The 24,920-nt window shown below is 38.3% G+C and overlaps 1 protein-coding gene across 1 annotated transcript; it reads left to right on the forward strand.

Moving 5' to 3' along the window:
- The first annotated feature begins 12,347 nt into the window (after positions 1–12,347).
- Positions 12,348–14,156, forward strand: LOC139139525 (nicotinamide N-methyltransferase-like). The gene is made up of 3 exons (XM_070708437.1): positions 12,348–12,619; positions 12,791–12,845; positions 13,719–14,156. The coding sequence occupies exons 1-3, from the start codon at positions 12,348–12,350 to the stop codon at positions 14,154–14,156; spliced, it is 765 nt and encodes a 254-aa protein (XP_070564538.1).
- The last annotated feature ends 10,764 nt before the right edge of the window (positions 14,157–24,920 follow it).

Here is a 24,920-nt window from a genome sequence, read left to right on the forward strand (position 1 = left end):
TCTCTCTCTCTCTCTCTCTCTCTCTCTCTCTCTCTCTCTCTCTCTCTCTCTCTTATTCGTAAGTATCGTATATTTTTGAAATTTTATACCTCTTCAAAATTTTCGTGGCCGCCCCAATATTTATTTTACTGCAATGCAAATTGTGTTGTTGAGAACAGGCCATATGTCAGTGTTACATGGGCAGGCCATTTTTCAGCTTTATCTACAAATTGACGACCTGAAATTAGTTTCAAATCAGGATAAAGGGCCACGTAAATTCTCAATGTCAACAAGAATTAATGCCAGCAGCATGCAGGGATTGAGGACTGTCCCTTTAAAATGATAGCCACAGCCCATATCAATGAAGCCATCAACTTCAATTCTGCCGGCGCTGAGTGTTTGCCGTCGAGTACCAAATTATTACTTACCTGCGGTAGCTCTGATAACTGGGGAGACAGACCGCATAGAATTGCCAAACGCAAGAAACGTTACGTTTCAACTCTACGACTCTATATTCCATGGAGTATTTAGAGCATTTACACTTTGTTGCGACAGGATAGTTTACGTTTCAAACTAAACGGAGTGACCGGCAACGTTTGTTTACGGGCAAGGCGTAGAGTAAAGTCGATGCCAGCATTTGTTGTGAAATTTGATTTGAAATTAAAGATAAGTCAGGGGTAAACCATTTGACAATAGGAGGGGGAAACTGGATGATTTAGATCCATTAGAATGCTTGAACTTAGGCTGCATTCAAAAACACCTCTGGAAGGGGCGGGAGAATTGATGGGGTATTTGAAAATATCAAGGTTATTTTTTGGGGGTATTTGATGGAATTGGACCTTTACGGGAGAGATTCAAAACGAAACTGTCTCTGATTGATACGAAATGTGTGTTAGATTGCCTATTAAATAAAAAGTAAATAAATTAATTAAATAAATTGTACGGGAAAATACGCATTCTCTGACGTGTATTTATTGTCAGGCGCTTTAAATAAAATTCTTCGTTTGCCGTCCGCGTGCTGGTAGGTTTTCACAGAAAATTAAGAAAACAAACACAATGTTAACACTATTACAAATGAAAATATTATTTTTCTAAAAGAAACTAAGCAAAAATAAGCTATATGTTAATACACTTGTGTTTTTTGTTTTTTGTCTGTCATTGTTTTTTTCCCCGGCTGGCTGGTAGGTTTTCAAAAATCAAGTAGGGCAAACAAAGAATTTCCTTGAAATGGCCTTAAAGAACACAATACACAAACATACAAGAACTGTCTCACAGGCATAGACATCAACTCAGATAACATGAGACTGCTCCAGCCTCTTTGTTCTCTGTTTCAACAGAAACACTAATTTGTTTTAAAAGAGCAGTACAAAGATTACAGTGAGCTACTTGTCCAAATCATGACAACTTTTCCCCACACAGACTTAGACGTAGTGGCTGTGACCAATCTGGCTAAATTGGTCATAGCCACCACGTCTATTAAAATTCATGAGTTTACTTTTCTTGTTTACGTACATACTTATATCAGATGGAAATCTGAGGATTTGCGATTACATCAGGTTGACAACCCCCACACAAGAGCAATGAATTAAAATTACTCTTTACAAAGCATGCGGACAAATTTGTTGGTTCCACACATGTCACTTACTCTTTACAAAGCATGACAAATTAGTTGGTTCCACACATGTCACTACAAATACAACACTAACGTTCATTGGAAAGGGACAATTTGAAGCCGCCTATTAAAGCTCGTGCCCGTGTGCAGTGGGTTCCCAGACACTTCGCACCAAAACCACTTCGCACCATACCATCTCGTCCCATACCATTTCGCACCAAAACCACTTCGCACCAAAACAACCTCGTACCAAACCCACCTCGCCCCAAAAGTCATGTCCCCAAACCACTTTGCCCTAAACGTATCGCTAACTGGTAAAGCTGAAAATAACCACCTTTCTGTCATCCTGGGACTGAAATCTTGAAAGTGTACGCATTTCGCGAAATTGACATCGTGCAATTCCGCGCAAGGCACCTGAGTTGTAGCATTTGCGTGTTTCTATTTTCTTATTCTATCGTTTATGGTTTCATGCAACAATAAATGGTTCGTGGTAGCCAAAATGTCCTAACACATTAATGCTTCCAAGTTGTAGGTAAAAACAACCTTATGATACGTCGTAACATCGTTGTTTCAGGACGAGTTGACGGTACTATACTTTGGGAGAAGCGTTTTTAGTACGATGTGGTACTTGGGGCGAAGTGGGGTTGGGCGAAGTAGTACTTGGGACGAGGTGGTTTTGGTACAAATGGTTTTGGGACGAAGTTGTGTGGGGCGAACTGGTTTTGGTGCGAAGTGTCTGGACCCCGTGCAGTGATATGTTCGTCGGTATAAACGCTGTGAATGAAACATCCTTCAAACAAGGAAACAAAACATGTCGCGTGCCCAAAGAATCGCGATAAACCAGCTTGCAAACAGTAGACAAATTACCATAAAAACCCTTCGACAAGGGTCGGGTTTTCGTCTTTGTCAACACAAAAGATTACGTACACAAATGCGAAAGGCAATTACGCAACACTAAGTATTATACACAACTAGCCAGTGACGACACAGAACAAACAGTAAACAAAGTACACGAACTATCAAACAAAATGTACGAGTACAAACACATCGATCATGATACTTGTAAGTATCTTGATCCAGAAAACATAGATCCGTACCCCGCAGTGGTACTTATTGCCTAAAAATTCACAAACCTCGGCAAAAATCTAAAAGACACACCAATCAAACAAAATTTACTGAAGTAAAGAAACATAGAACAAACAAACTGAACCACCTAACGGACTCACAACGAGACCCAAACATTAATATACTTGCCTCGCTACTCGAAGAGCAAGACCACTAAAATGCATTAAAATAATTTTTCACAAACACAAACTAAGGAAAGAATCTACACTGCGACTGATGAGAAACCACACTCGGGTTTCGAAACGCAAGCGTCAAAGGGCCACTCTATCAACTTTGTAACACAATAGGTCCGGCTGCGTCTCGCCATAAGCTTTCCCCACACAAACAATACATTACCGTATACACTAATCCAAACTTCCCTACAAATATCCGAGGCGAAACAAACATTTTTATTAACACAAACAATCGGATTAGAATGTAGGAACACATTTTTGAAACGAATCAAACACAAACTCGACACAAAAACATTTTGGATAGTTAGGTGGGGAGCCTCTTTCACACTTTTTACATCCTTCTTCAACTGCAACTATTTTCTTCACCTCACCCTTTGTCCACCAGTAACAGTCATCGAGGGCCTCAACTTTTTCACCTACTGAGAACGCGTAATGAGCCATGTTTTCTGTGTTTTCCGGTGTTTGGCTTAATTGCTAACGAAACTTTTAATGTTAATTGTTTTCCAAGTCAACTATCCAAGCATTTTAAGAGGGGTGATCAAAAAGGCCAGAAGAGCCAATTTTGACCAACCGGGTTCAAGAACCCGGGAAAGGTGTTAAAAGTGTGCGATAGATGTGTTTACGACATAAAACATTACGAACAGTAGGTTTAAGATAGGTATGAATAATCCAAACTGCCCAGTTTCTGTGTGGGGGAAAGTTGGAATGATGTCAATATTTATGATTTATGAAACAGTCCATTCGCATTAAGGTGCGGAATTGTGTTTTTATCGTTTTTAGAAAGTTTAGCTGGAAGTTTAGAAAGCTAAATTAGAATTGTCTAAATCTAAATCTAAACTTAGAAAGTTTAGCCAGAAACGATAATTATCGCTTTCTAAATAGCGTTCTAAATTTAGAAATTAGCTGAAGTTTATAGTCGGGCCTCGGGTGAAAACATTTTTCCAAGGATTATCGGATAAAAACGATAATTATTACTTTCTAAATAGCGTTCTAAGTTTAGAAATTAGCTGTAGTTTAGAAAGTCGGGCCTTGAGTGAAAAATTTGTTCGAGGATATATCGGATAAAAACGATAATTATCACTTTCTAAATAGCGTTCTAAGTTTAGAAATTAGCTGAAGTTTAAAAATCGGGCCTTGGGTGAAAAAAATTGTTCTAGGATATATCGGATAAAAACGATAATTATCACTTTCTAAATAGCGTTCAAAGTTTAGAAATTAGCTGAAGTTAGAAAGTCGAGCCTTGGGTGAAAAATTTCTTCCAAGGATATATCGGATAAAAACGATAATTATCACTTTCTAAATAGCGTTCTAAGTTTAGAAATTAGCTGAAGTTTAGAAAGTTGGGCCTTGGCTGAAAAAATTGTTCTAGGATATATCGGATAAAAACGATAATTATCACTTTCTAAATAGCGTTCTAAGTTTAGAAATTAGCTGTAGTTTAGAAAGTCGGGCCTTGAGTGAAAAAATTTGTTCGAGGATATATCGGATAAAACGATAATTATCACTTTCTAAATAGCGTTCTAAGTTTAGAAATTAGCTGAAGTTTAGAAAATCGGGCCTTGGGTGAAAAAAATTTGTTCGAGGATATGTCGGATAGAATCAGGAAAATACTGTATCAGTTTTGCCAAGCGGCAAATCCAAAGCTCAAATGTGATTTTTTCCATAAACCCGCGAGAAAAGCACCCCTTATTGAATTGACCATTTCAACGGGCAAGAATTGAATGTCATGAAGTAGAGAAATGTGGCTCTGAGTGAGCGATGACGAAAATTGTGAATGTTTATTCTTTGACCGTCAAAAACAAAGACTGTCAAATAGCCACCGCTAGTGTTAATGACAAATAAACCAGATGTGTGACGTGAAGACGAATGTAAATAATCAAGCATGACCAAGGTGTGTTCAGACACAGACAAGAAGAGGGTCAGATAGTTCCACGACAATCGTGTCCATTGTGGTGCAAATTAATGCTAATAGCCTTATCAATGCCTCATTAACATTAACTTGAAGCACAAATTGACGCGCGCGATCGTAATTGAACACACCTTGGTCATTAGAACTGTGGTAGTATTGTTCCATTTTTGGTTTAATGGACAAGCTCATTTGAGCTTTGGATTTTAAAACTTACTTCTGGGGAAACTGATAGTATTTTCCTGGTTTACAAGAAAACTCCTACATACTCACACTTTTTACTTTAATAAAAACACTTGGGAATATACAGATGACAACAGAAACGTTGTATCAGCCTTTTTTCCGACATATTCTTGGAAAAGTTTGCGGGACTTCATCTCACGCACTCCACATTTCACTGTGAGCACGCAGCCTGGAGATGGCAGCCTGGCCGGCAACACTTTTGATAGGGCCAATGCATTAATTTGGAGGTACTATCTCGTCGGTCTATTGGACAAGTCACATTTCAGCTTTGGCTTTTAGAACTTGCTTCTGGGGAAAACTGATAGTATTTTCCAGGTTCTACAAGACTGCTCCTACAAGCTCACACTTTTCCCCTTGAAACACTAGGGAATATACAGATGACAACAGAAATGGTGTACCAACGTTTTTATCCTTGGAAAATTTTTTCCACTGACTCCGACTTTCTAAACTACAGCTAATTTCTAAACTTAGAACGCTATTTAGAAAGCGATAATTATCGTTTTTATCCGATATATCAAGGAAAAATTGTTTTCACTTCAGGCCCCATTTTCTGAATGATTCAATCTCTTACTGTGAGCACGCAGCTGGAAGATGGCGGCCTGGCGGCAACACATTTGATAAGACCATTAGCATAAATTTGCATTAATCAGCACAAATGGACGCGATCGTTGTGGGCAAATCTCAACACACCTTGGCAACCACAGGGGCAACACGTTTATAAGGCCCTTAGCATTAATTTGCACCATTACTTAATCTGCACAAATGGACGCGATCAAGATAATCTCAACACACCTTGGTCATTTGAAATGTGGCAGTACATTATGTACATTCGTCTCCACGTCAAATATCTGGTTTATTTTTCATAACACGTAGTCTAGCCGGGTGGTTATTTGACAGACTTTGTTTTTGACGGACAAAACAAATATTTACAATTTCTCTTCACAAATTGTGTTTATGCTGACTCACTGTCATATTTCTCTACTTCGTAACATTCAACTTCTTGCCAAACGCAATGGTCAATTTTATAGGAAGTATGCTCTCTCGGGTCTATTGGCCAAGTCATATTTGAGCTTTGGATTTTAAAACTTACTTCTTGGGGAAACTAATAGTATTTTCCTGGTTCTACAAGACTACTACTACAAACTCACACATTTTCCCTTAAACACTGGGAAAACATTACAATAGAAATGCTGTACCATCGTTTTTATCCGACATATCCGGTGAGTTGTTTCTCAACGTAAAGTTCAACTTTCTAAACTACAGCTAATTTCTAAACTTAGAACGCTATTTAGAAAGTGATAATTATCGTTTTTATCCGATATATCCTTGGAAAAAAATTTCAACCTAAACCCGACTTTCTAAACTACAGCTATTTTCTAAACTTAGAAAGCTATTTAGAAAGTGATAATTATCGTTTTTATCCGATATATCCTTGGAAAAAAATTTTCAACCTAAGTCCCGACTTTCTAAACTTTCTAAACTTCAGCTATATTCTAAACTTAGAACGATATTTAGAAAGTGATAATTTCGTTTTTATCCGATATATCCTTGGGAAACTTTTTTCACTCCAAGCCCGACTTTCTAAACTACAGCTAATTTCTAAACTTAGAACGCTATTTAGAAAGTGATAATTACCGTTTTTATCCGATATATCCTCGGAAAAAATTTCAACCTAAGTCCCGACTTTCTAAACTTTCTAAACTTCAGCTATTTTCTAAACTTAGAACGCTATTTAGAAAGTGATAATTATCGTTTTTATCCGATATATCCTTGGGAAACTTTTTTCACTCTAAGCCCGACTTTCTAAACTACAGCTAATTTCTAAACTTAGAACGCTATTTAGAAAGTGATAATTATCGTTTTTATCCGATATATCCTTGGAAACTTTTTTCACTCCAAGCCCGACTTTCTAAACTACAGCTAATTTCTAAACTTAGAACGCTATTTAGAAAGTGATAATTATCGTTTTTATCCGATATATCCTTGGGAAACTTTTTTCACTCCAAGCCCGACTTTCTAAACTACAGCTAATTTCTAAACTTAGAACGCTATTTAGAAAGTGATAATTATCGTTTTTATCCGATATATCCTTGGAAAAATATTTTCAACCTAAGTCCCGACTTTCTAAACTTCAGCTAAACTTCAGCTATTTTCTAAACTTAAAACGATATTTAGAAAGTGATAATTATCGTTTTTATCCGATATATCGTTGGAAAAAAATTTCAACCTAAGGCCCGACTTTCTAAACTTCAGCTAAACTTCAGCTAATTTCTAAACTTAGAACGATATTTAGAAAGTGATAATTATCGTTTTTATCCGATATATCCTTGGGAAAAAATTCAACCTAAGGCCCGACTTTCTAAACTACAGCTAATTTCTAAACTTAGAACGCTATTTAGAAAGTGATAATTATCGTTTTTATCCGATATATCCTTGGAAAAAAATTTTCAACTTAAGTCCCGACTTTCTAAACTTTCTAAACTTCAGCTATTTTCTAAACTTAGAACGCTATTTAGAAAGTGATAATTATCGTTTTTATCCGATATATCCTTGGAAAAAAATTTCAACCTAAGGCCCGACTTTCTAAACTTTCTAAACTTCAGCTATTTTCTAAACTTAGAACGCTATTTAGAAAGTGATAATTATCGTTTTTATCCGATATATCCTTGGGAAACTTTTTTCACTCCAAGCCCGACTTTCTAAACTACAGCTAATTTCTAAACTTAGAACGCTATTTAGAAAGTGATAATTATCGTTTTTATCCGATATATCCCTGGAAAAAAATTTCAACCTAAGCCCCGACTTTCTAAACTTCAGCTAAACTTCAGCTATTTTCTAAACTTAGAACGATATTTAGAAAGTGATAATTATCGTTTTTATCCGATATATCCTTGGAAAAAAATTTCAACCTAAGGCCCGACTTTCTAAACTTCAGCTAAACTTCAGCTAATTTCTAAACTTAGAACGCTATTTAGAAAGTGATAATGATCGTTTTTATCCGATATATCCTTGGGAAACGTTTACTTTTTTCACTCCAAGCCCGACTTTCTAAACTACAGCTAATTTCTAAACTTAGAACGCTATTTAGAAAGTGATAATTATCGTTTTTATCCGATATATCCTTGGGAAACTTTTTTCACTCCAAGCCCGACTTTCTAAACTACAGCTAATTTCTAAACTTAGAACGCTATTTAGAAAGTGATAATTATCGTTTTTATCCGATATATCCTTGGAAAATAATTTCAAACTAAGTCCCGACTTTCTAAACTTCAGCTAAACTTCAGCTATTTTCTAAACTTAAAACGATATTTAGAAAGTGATAATTATCGTTTTTATTCGATATATCGTTGGAAAAAAAATTTCAACCTAAGGCCCGACTTTCTAAACTTCAGCTAAACTTCAGCTAATTTCTAAACTTAGAACGATATTTAGAAAGTGATAATTATCGTTTTTATCCGATATATCCTTGGGAAAAAATTCAACCTAAGGCCCGACTTTCTAAACTACAGCTAATTTCTAAACTTAGAACGCTATTTAGAAAGTGATAATTATCGTTTTTATCCGATATATCCTTGGAAAAAAATTTTCAACTTAAGTCCCGACTTTCTAAACTTTCTAAACTTCAGCTATTTCTAAACTTAGAAAGCTATTTAGAAAGTGATAATTATCGTTTTTATCCGATATATCCTTGAAAAAAAATTTCAACCTAAGGCCCGACTTTCTAAACTTCTAAACTTCAGCTATTTTCTAAACTTAGAACGCTATTTAGAAAGTGATAATTATCGTTTTTATCCGATATATCCTTGGGAAACTTTTTTCACTCCAAGCCCGACTTTCTAAACTACAGCTAATTTCTAAACTTAGAACGCTATTTAGAAAGTGATAATTATCGTTTTTATCCGATATATCCTTGGAAAAAAATTTCAACCTAAGTCCCGACTTTCTAAACTTCAGCTAAACTTCAGCTATTTTCTAACTTAGAACGATATTTAGAAAGTGATAATTGTGATAATTATCGTTTTTATCCGATATATCCTTGGAAAAAAATTTCAACCAAAGGCCCGACTTTCTAAACTTTCTAAACTACTGCTAATTTCTAAACTTAGAACGCTATTTAGAAAGTGATAATTATCGTTTTTTTTGCCGTGTTTATCGTTTTTAGCTAGTTTAGCCCCCATAGGGAATACATGTAGTTTAGAAATGGCTTTCAGGAAAAGACACAATTCCGCACCTAACTCGGTGACGGGCAGTGTACGGACATCGAATACGATCAGCGTTGCCACTCGTTCGAAAATCAACGTCTTTGGGGTCTGGGACGACTATTTTGTTTGGTTCTGTGGAGAGTAATGATTTAGATATGAGATATCAACTAATTGCAATAATGGGAAGGTAAATTTCCTGACAGGCAGTGACGAGCAGTGGTCGGACTTCGACGGGCAGTATGTGATTGGCCACTGGTGATGCATGTACGATCACACGATTAGCGTTGCTACTCGTTCGAAAATCAACGTTTTCGGATCTGGGCTATTAATTCGTTTGTTTTTTAATACAAAGGTAGTGGTCTTTGAAGTGATTACAGCAATTCGAAGGTTAATTTCCTGACGGGCAGTGACGAGCAGTAATTAATTGGATCCGTAGGAAATACTCGCAGCTACATTTGGGCATAACTCTATTCTATTTCAATCTGTTGTTTTGGAACTAAAACCGGCACTTTCTGGCGAAGTTTCCCGGTATTGCTTGAAGTGCAAGTCCCTAGATCAGAGGACAAACACCAGGGAGTGTTCGTCTCACTACAGTCAGTTCTTCTCCACGGTGAGCGGTCGCTGGGTTGCCAAACCTGCCAACTCAGAGATATATGGAGCTATTCAGTAATTTTCAATGGCGCTGAACACCTTGGCTACTCGACTTTTCAAGCCGTTACCCATTTTTGGCCGCTTTAGTCACACTTAGCTAGCTATTCGAGAGCTATCGGCTATTCTGTCCATTGGACAGTTGTATGAAAAATGTATCTTCTTTCCTTGAACTTTTTGAAGGATCTTTTGTTGAATCTTTAACAAATCTTTTAATTTTCTATTGCACATATTTACTCCGCCACACCAAAGATGTTTTAGACTGTCTCCCCCCCCCCCCCCGACTTTCTGGAGCATGATACATATTGCAATTCGTGCATTCAACTCGCTATTGACAAATTTATATCATAGTATGCAGGTATGCATTCAAGTAATCGAGACTAACATTTGTGAGTTATAGCAACGATTCACACAAGCCGCTAAACCCCCCACCCCTCCGAGCAAAATATCAGACATTCCTCAACGACGTAAATTTAAGGTGGTTGGAAAGGCTAGAGCGTCAGTTATAAACTTCAATAAAACTATTAAAATATAAAAGTAGTCAACATTCTCTGTGGAATAAAAAAAACTAGACATTTGGGCACAAAGGCATTGCAGAGTTATAGCCTGTTGAAACTTCTGAAAAACTGACCAAATAAGAAGAAGTTGGGGAGTTCTTAGTGTATTAACTATGGTAGAGGTCCCCTAGCTTTTAATAAAATGTTTGAAAAGGGAAAGTCATTATTTGCTGTTTTTCAGGAAAGTTTGACAAGGCGGTGCTGGCATTCAGAGTGAGTGACTGCTATTGTAAATGCATTTTAGATTCTTTGAGTGTCAAAGGGGTGTCAAAAGTGAGATTAACCAAAAAAATACTCTGTGACTTCAAAAGAGGGGTGCAAATATGGCTTGTTTTCAACATTTTTGACAGAATAACAGTTTTCCTACATAATTGTATACCAATTTAATCAAACCTTGAAATGAATGAGATATGGACATGGAATTTTTACAGCCTATTAACAAGGTTACAGATAACTATTACAGGTACAGATAAGATTTGTAGGCACAATTTTCCTGTATTTGAAGTACTTTTAGAAATATCACATTTTTAGATTTGAAAGAATTTTTAATAATTTTTTGATATGTAAACCCATGTAAAATCATAAAAACAAATTTTATTTACAAATCCTGCCGTACAAATCTTACAATAAATAGTGTCAACATATTTATAACTAATTTGGTAATATCAATACTATCCAATTATTATTAAATTCAAATATGTAAAAAAAATATGAAAAATTAAATTTTAATATTTACTGGTGTCATATTTCAAAATCATGGCTGCAAATATACAATTTTTATATTCTTTGGAGAAAGTATTAACTAAGGGAGTTATCCTGAAAATTTGAACTAAATATCTTGATTCTAACACTTGAAACTTGACATTAACTCTGAGAAAAGAATTGGTGCAAAAATAGCCTTTCCAGCCACCTTAACCATGAATGTAAAAATAGTTTTACATCCATGATGCCAACTGGATGACAGGAGTTACTTACGTAAACCCTTTTGAAAGTTTATTAGCGATGCATTGTCGTAGGGCCTTGGAGCTCACGGGCGCCTATTGATTCTTTATTGTAATGCAATATGTTAGCTAAAGCACGGTCACTGCACAACATCATCAAAGACCCTTGGAGCGCCGGGCCTGTGAATGTGTCAAACAGGGATGGACATGTTAATTACGTGATGTCATTATCACCTATCTCTTGCCAGAGTGAACTAAATTCCCCTGCAGAACCACAGGGTATTATTCGTCTGTAGAATATGATCAATTATGGCTTTTTACGGTACACGCCTTACCGTGTCGTGTGTGTGTGTGCCTATTACTTACCCTTGCTATCTGTGGATTGTTTCAAAGAAAACAGTGTACATCTCTTAATTACCCTCCCTAATCCCTTTCATTAAATTTGTTTTACCGATCACCAACGCGGGGGCGTATCGCCCTGACTAAATAACTCGTTAGCAGCTCATAAGTTAAAAGACAGAAAAATAAAAGTAAGACGTAAAAAATCTCTCCTCCCCCAACATCTTTAAAGTGAGTCCCACAAGTGGAAGACAAGAAAATATTCTGGAAACTTCGAGAGTCCAAATATCTTCCCCATAGCGCGTTCTACCTACAGAGTGTTGAATCATATATAACTTTGAAGCACACAGTGTCTCTACTCCTTTGATTGAAGGGACAATTGCTGCAACGTTAGATGCTTTCAATCTTTTAGTGGCGGTAAAACAATGTATTTTGTACAATATGCAATGTTATTGTTGACAAACAACAACAACAACAATAATCTTATATTTTCCCGGTTTCTTCCTCTTTTTCCTCGCTTACCTTACTTGACCAATCCCCATCGCTTTTTTCTAACCTCGTGTTCATCACATACTATTTTCGCTGTTTGCCGGACCCCTTCTACCTGTCTACTTTTGCCTCCATGTATTTCGTCTGTGTCTCTGTCTCTCCGCCCGCCTCTCTGCTCGAATCTTCCTTCACAGGTCTGGTCAGCGATGACAGCAGGGTGCTGGAGCTCGGGGAGGTCCCTGCATTCACCGCCGATCTCACTCACCTGGAAAGCCAGCGAAATCATCAGTTCCGAATATTACACCGAGCCCTGCCGAGGAGAGATTCGGAAATGGGTCGAAACGACCCGAGTGCGTACGATTGGTCGCAACATTTCCAGTACGTGGCTGAATTGCAGGGCAACAGGTATGGGTCACTCTTAGTACCACATATGTATTGCACAGGCTGAACATCTCCCTGCGATATGAAAGCACTGATAGTGTTTGCAAAAAAAAATTATGCTCACCCATGCGCTTTGTCCAATTGTCTCCATCGATCTTACATCACCATCTTGTCTTATCTTATCTTGTCTCAAAGTACATCTTTTAATGCTGGGGGGCATCATGATGACTTTTCAGACTTTTCACACAAGGTAGATTTGAGTTCTCAGAAAGAAATAATTATCGAAATTTGTAAGAGGACGGAATCAAGAGATCAAGTGGATTCGAATTGGGGACATTGAGGAGCATCAGGCTAGTAGCTCGAAAACCTCTCATAAAATTTGAAACCAGTCACACGTTAAATCTTGCTTAGAATACAGGTTCGCAAAAAACTTGGTAGATTGACTCACCTGTTTTATGCCATGTGTGAAAGACAAACCAACTGCAAGGACTTAATGTAGTATGCACATCGAAAGTGAAAGCCTTAAACTTTTGCTCAAAACTTTCCGAAATGAAACTTTCAACCATCTCTTACCAAATCAACAATAAAAATCGGGCGGGGTCACCGTGCAAATTTTGGTACTACAGAAAACCAATAACCCAAGATTTACCGATATTTGAAATTTGAAATGGCAGCCATTCCTGTGTTAACTCTATGGCGAAAAATAAAATTTTCGAATTTCGAAAAACTAAGGCAGTGAAAAGTGTTCTTACACCAAGACTTTAAAATGAACCCCAACAAGTGGTATATCAGAAAAGAATTGTAAAAGTTTGAGAGTTCTAATATCTTGTCCCTGACGCACATTCTACCCTTACACGGACATTAACATCAGCAGTGAGACAGGCGTGTGAAATGACTTCACAGAACGAGAGCACGAGGAGAACCTATTTACGGAAATATTACAGTGCAAGGAACGAGATGGACTTCTCATGAAAATCTACAGACCCCTGTATCCTGTGTGGGGAACAAACATGGTGTTTTCCCTTTCATTTTCCCATTCAACGTTATCTCTGTGGACTTGCCCGCCAACCTTGCCCAACGTTCTCTGTTATAGTGATTTCATAAATGATATTCCCACACACAGGGAGAGCATGGAGAGATCTTCAAGAGGAACTCCGTCGGAAGTTACATGACGTCATACCATGCGGACGTTCTGAAGGAGAATCCCATTGCGCCGAAGCAATATGCACCGTTTGACGTCATAATTGTGGCCAGCTGCCTTGAGATGGCCTGTGCGGATCAAGCGTCCTACGAGCGGAGTGTTCGAGCGCTCAACTCGATGCTTGGAAACGGCGGAGTGGTCGTCCACTGGGGAAGAATAGGTGGATGTTACTACTCGGTAGGCGACAAGAAATTCTTTGCGATGACCGTCGATGAAGATTTCGTACAATCAGCCTACAAGAAAGCTGGCATTGAAGTAGTTGAAAAAGTGATCGTTACAGACGATGTTGACGACAATAAAAATGTAGCTGATGCCAGCAGTTTCATGTATCTATTAGCCAAAAAAATACACCCCTCCTAGCCTAGGGTACTTTGTCCAAATTTTTAGGTCAGAGTCATAAATGAAATTTCAATGCAATTTCTCTCTCTCTCTCTCTCTCTCTCTCTCTCTCTCTCTCTCTCTCTCTCTCTCTCTTATATCATCATGGAATTTCTGAATGACATCAATTCATTCAACACAACAATAACGAAAAACCCACTGATACCCGTCAATATTAACATTTTCAGTCACCACACCCCGGACATATGAAACTGGCTGTCGCTTTTGTTCGGACCCACAACGGCCTAATACACGCCTTGATACAGTACAACAATCGCTGATTGAACAGGAATACCCTCACAACCTCATTAGAGAACAAATAAATAGAGCAAAATCCATCCCTGGGTCGGTTCTTCTTCAGTACAAAAACAAACAGGCAGACTGTCGCATCCCACTAGTCATAATTCCCGCCATCCTAACTTGAAATTCATCATGTCCTTGAACCTCCAACACTGCATAAGTCGATCAAGGTGTAAAGAAGCCATCTCTAATATGCCAATTATATCACACCGCCGCAATGTTAATCTCAGGGACCTCCTAGTCCGTTTGAATATTGAACAACACTGGTGAACCCACCCCCGGTTTCACCAAATGTCTGTCTACAAGGGGGTGTAACATTTGCAAATATACTTTCAATACATCACAGTTCCAAAGCACGGTCAACAACAAAACATACGCAATCAGAAATGCCATCAGCTGCAACAGCAAAAACGTCGTATACCTCCTTTACATGCCAACGCTGATCAGAAGTGAACAGTATGTCGGGAAACCAAAACATTTCTCCGACTTCATTTCAATAACCACCTCTTCTCAGTGCGTCACAAAAAAGAGACCTCGTTTGCCATACATTTTAATTATCAACAGAGTATCAGTGATATTTCAGTAATAGGCATCATACAAGTCATTTAAAAGGATGACAAACTGCGCAAGCATTTAGAATCACAATGGATCAAAAAACTTGACAGACTGTCCCAAGCTGGCCTAAAATATTCGCCCAAAATTTACATAGCTTTCAGTAGCGCCCCCATACATCAACTTTTGAGTATTTAAAGGGACTCGCCTGTACTTCTGCGCACCAGTTTCCAGCTCTCGGCGTCGGTCCAGACAGTTTTGACCCTATCCACAGCCTCTAGGTTAGGCTCTCTCTTGTCATTTATGTACATTTACAGACTTTCAGATACTTTTAATTCTACATTGTTCATTTTCCTATACTACTCAACCATTGTAATTTTTCTGTTCGTACTTTTCATTGTAGAAAACACCTGAAGAAGCTCTAATTTTAGAGCGAAACGTTGTGTTTGAGGTATAATAAATACGTTGGGAACCTAACAAACAGGTGTGGCAGTTTGGTTCAACCCCAAGTTTATAATATATATATATATATATATATATATATATATATATATTATAATATATATATATATATATATATATATATAATTGCTATTATTACTGATAATAATAACAAAGACAACGTAACGTATTCCTGCTTACATGTTGCTGTATTTCTCAGGCTGGTCCAGGCGCTCTGCCCCAAAAATGACGTATCGGGAGCTTCAAAATCCTATCCTCTATGTTGAATTTCGGTGGCAGCATTATATTTGAATCCAGGCTGAAGCTTTGGCCATTATTGTCTTCCATAGTTTCGTATGTTTTTCGCTAATTTAAGATAGGATATAAACCAGATAGAACTTTCGCCGTATTAAAATTTTAATGAAGAACATACAACTGAGACTATGCTCATACTATGCTCACGTAGGAGCTCAGTCTGTCTCTCTGTCTGTATCTCTCTCTCTCTCTCTCTCTCTCTCTCTCTCTCTCTCTCTCTCTCTCTCCCCATCCTTGACCATATCATTTATTCTTACATTTGTGAATTGTAAAGTTAGTCCGCCTGCCCTAAAACAAATTTAATTCAAAAGGAATGGGCTACGATCTTTCGGTCATCGATTGCCCACTTACTTTTCGTCCACAAACTTCCACTTTTCTTTGAGATTCTCAGTGGTAGAATTGCTAGTCACCGAAAGCAGTGCTGTCGACGGAGAACAATTCATCAGGTCCCGCTCATTCTAGATCGATTCAGTGAGAAAGTCAACATGTTTGCATCAATTATACGTGTTGTCATTATTCTGAGCTATTTCGCCGATCGTTTGTCAGATCATGTATAACAGTGAAAAACACAAACATTTTGCGATAACAATTTAAATTTTTCTTAATTTATAAAAACGGTTTATTCGTATAATCCCTATTCGCCATTTGTAATCTGTTAATTCAAGAAATACTGTTCATAATTATTTCAGTTGAAAAAAATGGACATTTCATTTCGACTCCACTTCGTGTTCTTGCTGCATCCTGTGTGCAGGTTATGATGTCAACCGTTGAGCCGATTATAGAGTCAAGCACTTTGTCTGACTGTGACAAATGGGACCGAGTGCCTAGGCAAGCGAATTTGGATACTGCCCAGACCGAGAGAAAAGATTCAATTCCCAGGCGTTGTACTGAGTAGATTTGTTCAATTTATCAAAGTAAAAGGCGCCACGAAATTGAAAGACTTAAACTGTTGCTCAAACTTCTCGCAAGGAAATTTTCAACCATACTCTTACCAAATCCAGAATAAAAATAAAGGGGTACGGTGCAAAATTTTGGACTAGAGAAGCGTAGTGCCTGACACATACAGATATTTGAAATTCAAAATGGCCGCCATCACTGTGTTGACTATACGGGGGGCGGGACGATTTTCGGGAAACCAAGTCGTTGAAACTTTGCCTTTAATTTTCTCCAAAAGCTTTAAAATTAGCCCAAGTGCTAGACCAGAAAATAATTGTAAACATTTTAGAGTCAGACTATCTGTCACGGTTCCAAAGGCGCATTCTACCTTAATTCGCATTCGTTTAATCATCGGAAATACAGGGCAAAGTTGAAACAACGATGAAATGTGGTACTATGGCGGTCTGGTTGAAAATTGTTCGGGTGAAGTAGCTTTTCAATGTACATAAGTTGCTCAGTTCCATCTACAATGTTTAAATTTCGAAATTACAAGATGTAAAAGTAACTATTGTCGTTAACATTTGACACTTGGTGAAGTCGAATCTTCGGGTATGAAAAAGTAAAGATAAATAGAACGAAAGAAAGAAAGGAAGGAAGGAAAAATATGAAAAAGAGGAAAGAAAAAAGGATGACGGGGAACTCCATTCTGTGAGCTACTACTTGGCGCCCTCAACGTCGGGTGGCAATGTTAGGGAAAGCTATCATCCTTATCTATATCAGGGTCACTCCACAAAATATATGTAGGGCACGGCCGATTAAGATTGCGTTTAAACAGCTTGCTTGATGTCCCAACCTTATGTAACAGTGTATGTTCAGCCATGCAAATGAAAGATGCACACGGAACTTGATTTGTTTGGGTACAGATCGTAAAATGTTTCCATAATATTGTCTGAACAATCGATAAGAAAAAGAGCAACTTTGTTTCTTCAAGATGTAAGTGTATGTTTAAATTATGATTTTGTCCAGGGTACAAATTTGTGCAAGACGAACGTATTGACTCCACTTTTCATGTTCGTCTCTTGAGGGCGTTTTTCATCAGGCTTTGCCAAGTTGAAAGTTGTACATACGTATAGTAAGTTGTAAAGTTACGTATTTCACTTCAGTTTTCATACCAATCTTCGTTCCGGTGCGATCATTAGCCAACAATAGGTACTTATGGAAATACAATGCTACTCGTCTGATTATTTGTGCTAGGGAGAGCATGAAAAATGATCCCAATCGCATGTCCCAGATAACAAACACAGCTTAGCAATCTTACGAACTGGGGATAACTATAGTCTGGTTTACGAGCTAAGACAGCACGATCTCAAAATGGTGTTTTCAGAATTTTAAGCACATTTAAGTTACGGACGGCATTACCTGAAATGACCCCAAATAACCCTCACCTATCATTTCTATGATTTAGGGACCGGAACGATATTGACCCTGACCATGCATCGAAGGTTTTTGATATGCATGCTTATTTTGCCAAGAGAGTGGCCAGCAATTAAAATAGCTGACGATCCTCCAAGTTGGCGCTAGCAGCGATCTAGAATTGATTGTCCCTTCAAAGTCAGCAAGCAAGAAAGAGAATATACTCTCAGTTTACCTTTCATTACGAATACGAGTATAAAAGATTTCGTAAAACGCTGCAGTCATTTGTACATGATTGTCCCGACTTTGTAAGAATCGCTTGTGCTCCAGACAGTCAAAATTGAATACAACCATGCGTTGTCTCCCTTGAAAAGTGCCAATTATTACGCTGAGAGCTACGAGGGACTCTCACAATGACATCATACTTGGAAAAGGTGTTTCTTTTGGACCGCTTTTGACGTCAATGCGTGTCATTATAAGTCTATAATACATGCCCCCTAGAGAGGGGACTGAGAGTGGCCCCCAAAAACTGCCCGCATGTGTTCGATCTTTATCAATGCTATGACGTGTGCAAAATTAAACAGAGCCGGCACTGCCGATGCAGACTGATCTCCTCATTATAGCTCTTTTTATCCTCCACCGCAGCTTGTGATGTGAATGATATTTGTGAGATCAAGGTCGCTTTACTTGGCTATTTTAAGTATGGAAAAGTCGACGACATTGCTGTGCAAATGGTGGTTGTCTAAACTTGCCGTTTTGGCTCGAGTAACATTGCATCCAAGCGCACTGTGTGGTTTGATTTGTACTTTTGTAGAAAGTAAAAGCCAGGTAATAAAGCTGTTCAAGTGTTGGCCGTGTCTTAATTTGTTTCCAATCGCCCATCAACTTTCAAAAAGAACACTTACGTCATCTTCAGGCATGATTGTCACGGTGATATACGGCTAGCGCTGCTTGTACATGCCGTATACTTGTATACTTCGGGGAAGATTCATTTATTGAGATTGTTTTGGAGTCGCTGTAAGCTCACAAGCTTGTATTTGTGATTGATAACATGAATCTTCGTCCATGCATACTCCATGCAGTTATTCAGTGTCGAACGGTGCTGCGAATATACAATTCATATGCACATGTGTAGATTGACCATTCTTTTAACATGTGTTTTTAGAGAAATGCTTTGCTTTAATCTGGGAAAATGGACAGAGGGGATAAATGGAAAATTGAACTGTGGGTGTGTGCCTGGTAATGCATCATTTGTCTTTATGTTGTCTTTATTTTTATTCTAGCCAATGATGGCTTAATTTTTTTCAAAGAACGCTAATGTGAATCGCGGGCTGTTATTCCGATTTGTCTCACCGTCGCTCTTTAAAAGATAATCATTACTAAATGTTTCAGAGCAACTTTGAGAGTCTCAAAAAGCTACCTGTTACCACAGGTGCCTGGAGTTGCCGTTGGATCTTCTCTCTCTGTAGTATACACTGGCAACTCCAGGCACTTGTGTCTGTTACATGCAGAGGAATGGTCGCACGAATTTCTCAACCTCTTTAACAGCCAATTCTAATGAAAACGGTCAAGTGAACCGACGAAATCATGAAATTTACCCATATTTCGATTTTCTTTCTCTGATTTCAGGGTGGAAAAATGGTTGGCCGAATAATGTCACGATTAAGCGCATTTGTCCATTTGTCTCTTGGTAGAATTAATTGGGCTCAGTCAAAACTATTTTGCACATGTGAGAAATTTTCAAAATAATTCCTGACAATATTCAATAGTCAAGTCAGAAGAAATTCCAGACCTAGTCAGAATTCATTCATTGAGTGTGCTGAAATACCGTTCAAAATATATTTACATGGATAAAAGCTTTGACATTAACCAATACAAAATGTCAATATGATTAAGATTAATATTTTGAGACCATATAGCAATTAATGGTGGAAGGAATATACAATAAATTTAATACTGAAATTAAGGTACGTCCAAGTGTTTGTATGATTTAGTTTGTAAATTAGTTTTATCATAATGCTCAATTTTTTGGCTTTGATTTCTTTTGAATTCCATTTGATTGTGCTAATTTTGAAGATTGCCTGGATTTTAGTTATAAATCTTCCTCAGGATGTGATATTTAGCTTCAAATCATTAATTCAGAAACACTAGACATTAAAGACTCGCTATATTTCTGGAGAGTTTCAAACACAGGCAGTAATTCTGGGACATTCCAAAAACAGGCAGTAATTCTGGGATATTCCAAAAACGGGCAGTAATTCTGGGATATCCCAAAACGGGCATTAGTTATGGGACATTCCAAAGACATTCAAAAAAAGTGCAGTAATTCAGGGACATTTCAAAAAACATGCAGTAAATCTGTGACATTCCAAAAGCGTGCAGTAATTCAGCTTCAGCGCCATCCGCAGACATATAGTAATTTTGGACATTTGAAAATGGGTATTATGCATAGGGTATTTTGGTACACTCGGTAGACTTTACGTATCCGTTGACTTTAGATAGAGTCCTGAATTTATAGGAGGATGCTACGGACTGAAATAGATTGGTAATTTCTTACCTTTGACGGAGTTTTAACGTCAGTGCAGGTTGCTCGGAGCTGAGACATATGCATAGCTTGTCGGATATTGCAGATTGCAGCAAAGTGAAAGACTTTTCTTAACTGTGCCAGTGAACAATAGTATTGCCCTGAGCATATTGAAGAATGCTAGGAACTTAGATGAATTTGTCGTTTCTTAACAAAAGAGGTGTTTTAACGTTATAGTGCAGGTTTCTCCGTGCCGAGACATTTAAATGATTTTGTTATACACATAGCGAGTCAGATAGTACAGATTGCTGCAAACTATTTTCGTGCCACAACAACTTTAAACACGCTACGGTAATCTTCTCAACTCATGGAGAGTTTTCTTGTCGTGTCCACTTTTTCATCTCATAATTCTACGAAGAGAATTGTATAGTTGGCATATATTTGCATCGTCACAAGGTATTTTGTACCACTGGAGAGAATGAAATGAAAGCCTTGCAGGAGTTTCCTTTAACCCTCGAACACTTCCTTGACAAGTGTTCACAAAATAACTACGCAGATTGCAAAACGGACCTCTATTCGCAAAAACTGCTAACTTTTAGAAATATCGTGATGTTTTCGTTGTAAATATTTGCTAAATTGATAATTTTGACCCTCTCATCAAAATTGAAAATTAACCTTGTGAACTTCATAAGTGTCTGTGGGCCGAGCTTTAATAAAATATTAAGACTTATGGCAGCGGAAAATATGTGTTTAGCAACACTTAATCCTCTAATATGGCTTTCAACTGGCGTTTCCTGTCCTGTCACTATGTTAGTCTTTTTCGTTTTATGTAAGCTTTGGAAACCACCAAATAATAATAATAATAACAAGGCAGTATTGCTGAAGGCAATGAGTACTTGGGCCGTGATGGAGTAATTTTGAGGACAATATATACTACTATTCAAATATGGTCTTGAATTTCCTCCTGTCAATTAGGCATTTGATTAACTGGTTATTAAACGAAGCAATGAGCCGAATATGAGCCAATCTATAAGCCCCCTGGACTTTATCCGTGGGGACAAAAAAACTGTGTCACTGCATCCTTTAGGCAATATGAATACGATGAGAAACTAAATTTTTATTTTTCTTGGCATCATACATGCGAATCTATGGAGAACTGCCTTATACATGGGAGTCTATGGAGGTGTAAACTAAAAAGTCCTCTAACACGGCCAAATTTGAAAGCATTGTGAAACAAATCGACGTGCATCTGTCTGGGGTTGGGTACTAGGCGTGAACGGACGCACGGACATGACCAAACCTATAAGTCCCCTCGGACTTCGTCCGTGGTGATTAAAAACAACGCAACAGTTATTACAGCTACACCGGCGGTAGGTTCATATCCAGAGCCCCGTACGGTCTGCCGCCGTCGCTTGAAAACAATCTCATGCACCCGGCCATATGGGCAGCTGGCCGGATGCATGACTTCCCGGAGAAGGCGAGCTGTCACGTTCAAGCTCAGGATTATTTGTCGATCAAATTTCAGTAAATTTACCTTACCTAGATGAAATTTAGTCTATAGGCTGAAATTTCGCCGAAGTTTGACAAAATTACATCGATTTTTCAGGTTCATATGCGACATTTTTGAGTTTTGAGTGCAGACGGAAATAAGTTTTGAGGCAACATGGCTGCGACCCCATGTTGACCCCTAGCCCTGCGTACGATGCTATGTGCTACAGCTAACACACAGCATCGTACGCAGGGCCAGCGAGAGAGTTGCCGACATCGACGGTTATTTACGAGAAGTGAATAAAAGACTGTCATTTTTGGAAGCGATCGAGTAGCTGAGGTAGGCTGGGATACGACTTGGGCCCAAGAACGCTGAATTTCGACAGTAATTTGGCTTTTTACGTCAAGTCCCAAAATGGATTTGAAGTCACCGACCCAACGTACGGGTCTTTGCAGGGCTGTGGTGTGCGGGGCGGTTAGCTCTAGCGGAACACACAGCATCGTACGCAGGGCTAGTTGACCCCCAAGTGAAAATGTGTTCGCGATCAAATCTTCCTATATTTTTTTCAGAATTTTCAACAAAATCATTGCTTCTTACATCTTTTGTAAAATATAAAATACTAAAATAAAACTGCGATGTGCCATGTCTCCAGATTTCTAAATATTGTTCGTTGACCGTTCGACGCAAACTTGTGACGCATCTTAATGAGAACGAGATCAGTCTAGCTGCAATAATTGTAGCCCTTGGTTGGTGGGGATTGGGCTTCTGTCGTGCGGCTCGCGCCTTGCCCCAACCAGGGCTACAATTTCTTCCTATACCTGCTAGTGTAAAAGCTGCAGTGCGGATCTACACTGCATGGTCAAGGCACACACGGGGCCGCATTATTAGAGAATCTCGCCTTACCGTGTGCAAATTTCACTATAATCCTGCTCCCGGATAATGTTAGAGCCCTTGTAACTCCTATCGATGGTCAACTTTACTCCTTGCAGCTGAAAAATGACAGTTAATGACTCAGGCGCGAAGTCAATTCGAACTGGACCGCCGTCGTTGAACTCTGTACCCAGCCGACTTGTACCATTACATTTTAGGGGTGGCCGACAGGTGTGAGGGACTAATGAAAACGGTGACACCAGCAGTACAGTAGCGCGCTAGTGGCAGTATAGTTGTTGTTATTTTAACGCTATCTTTTCGGAGGATTGAAAAAGGTCATAGGACTGTTTGCTCCTTTTCAATTACTGCTAGAATACCACTATCGCTGAAAGCAAAGAGAGACCAGTGACCATTGAAGAACTTGCCATCTTTATTTCCTGAGAAGTGAAAGAGATATTCACGCCATGCAAAGTCTGTCGTCTCGTCTTTGCCATTTTATACAGATGCTCTGACAACAAGAGGACACCGCGATATAATTATAAAATATCCAATCGATATTTACGGCTACTATACTATACGATATAGATCTCTAAGGCTATAAAATCTTCGATATATATCGGATATTTACCCGCCTAATTAACAAACTCTAGTATCATCTAGTAGCGAAGTTCGAGCCAGACTAGCGCTTGGCCAGAGCTGTAAAGTGGTGAAATGTCTGACAAATATTCGCAACTCTTTTTAATCTTGAAGCTTATAGTGGTACATTTTCCGACTGTTTCAAATGTGATGAAATAGTTCCGATTCATAAGGGAGGCTCTAAAAGTGATGTTAACAACTATAGGCCTATCTCCCTTCTACCAGTTCTATCTAAAATACTAGAAAAACATGTTTATATTAGTTTTTACAGTTTTATGCATTTAATCTTTTTTGTTACAACTCACAATCATCAGACAACATCACTCTTGTCACATTGCTTTAGTCAAGTTAACTGACCAGGGTCTATACTTTTACAGAATATAGATGAAGATAATGTTTTTAGATATACTTAAAGATTTTTTTCATCGTTGATCATAACATTTTGCTAAGCGAACTTTCTGTGTACATGTTTTCTGATTTGTCACTGAAGTGGTTTCGATCAGACCTTACAGGAAGAAGTCAATGTTAGCTATTTAGGTGTACACGCTCATGTTTTGTCGATTGGTGCGGTGTATCTCAGGAGTCCATTTTTGGTCCACTTCGGATCATGTTATGTATGTCATTTTCCACCACACTCATCATGACATGAGTTTAATTAGTCTGGAACATTCTCAACTTTGTGTAAAAATGGGAAGCTTTAAATAGATACTACTACTACTGTGACTACTACTACTTCGGTGCTTCAAATTTTATCAGATTTATTCAAAAACTGCTGAGGTCAATATCAAAGCATGTATGTAAAACATGCTGATTACAAGGAATTTGTTACAAAAAGAAAGATGTATCCATGAAAAAGCACAGATGTGAAAATGATGTAAAGAAATCCTCATACAACCCGGCCTACTTCATCATTAAGATGTATGTTGACAGACAAGAAAATGCCGAAATTTTAAATTGATAAACACTGCATTATTGAAGTAGTCATGAGCAAACGGATGGAGGAAGTCCATCTGATTAAAATCAGGTGTAGAGTACGGCGACGTCTTCTTATGCGTACGCGGTATTCTCTCCGAGTCGCTGTCGCCTCTCACTACGCGACAGCGAGAGAATACCGCGTACGCATAAGAAGACGTCGCCGTACTCTACTTCTGATTTTAATCAGATTGGAGGAAGTCGTTCCTATATTAGGCTATTTCCATACTGAGTTCATCATGCACACTGTAAAGTTCACTATGGTTCGAAGCGAGACTACATAAATGTCCTGTGAGAAAATTAACCTGGAATGTAATCCGCGTTTGTGTAATGAGTTAAGAAATGCTACGACCCTACA

This window comes from Ptychodera flava, chromosome 8 (genome assembly GCF_041260155.1).
Source record: "Ptychodera flava strain L36383 chromosome 8, AS_Pfla_20210202, whole genome shotgun sequence".
NCBI lineage: Eukaryota > Metazoa > Hemichordata > Enteropneusta > Ptychoderidae > Ptychodera > Ptychodera flava.

What these genes read in the sequence shown, in the direction of transcription:
- LOC139139525 (XM_070708437.1), top strand. Translation starts at nt 12,348, where the DNA reads ATGTATTTCGTCTGTGTCTCTGTCTCTCCGCCCGCCTCTCTGCTCGAA. An exon ending in GCTGAATTGCAGGGCAACAG is followed by an intron (nt 12,620 to 12,790) that starts GTATGGGTCACT and finishes CTTGTCTCAAAG; the next exon opens with TACATCTTTTAATGCTGGGG. An exon ending in TTTCAGACTTTTCACACAAG is followed by an intron (nt 12,846 to 13,718) that starts GTAGATTTGAGT and finishes TCCCACACACAG; the next exon opens with GGAGAGCATGGAGAGATCTT.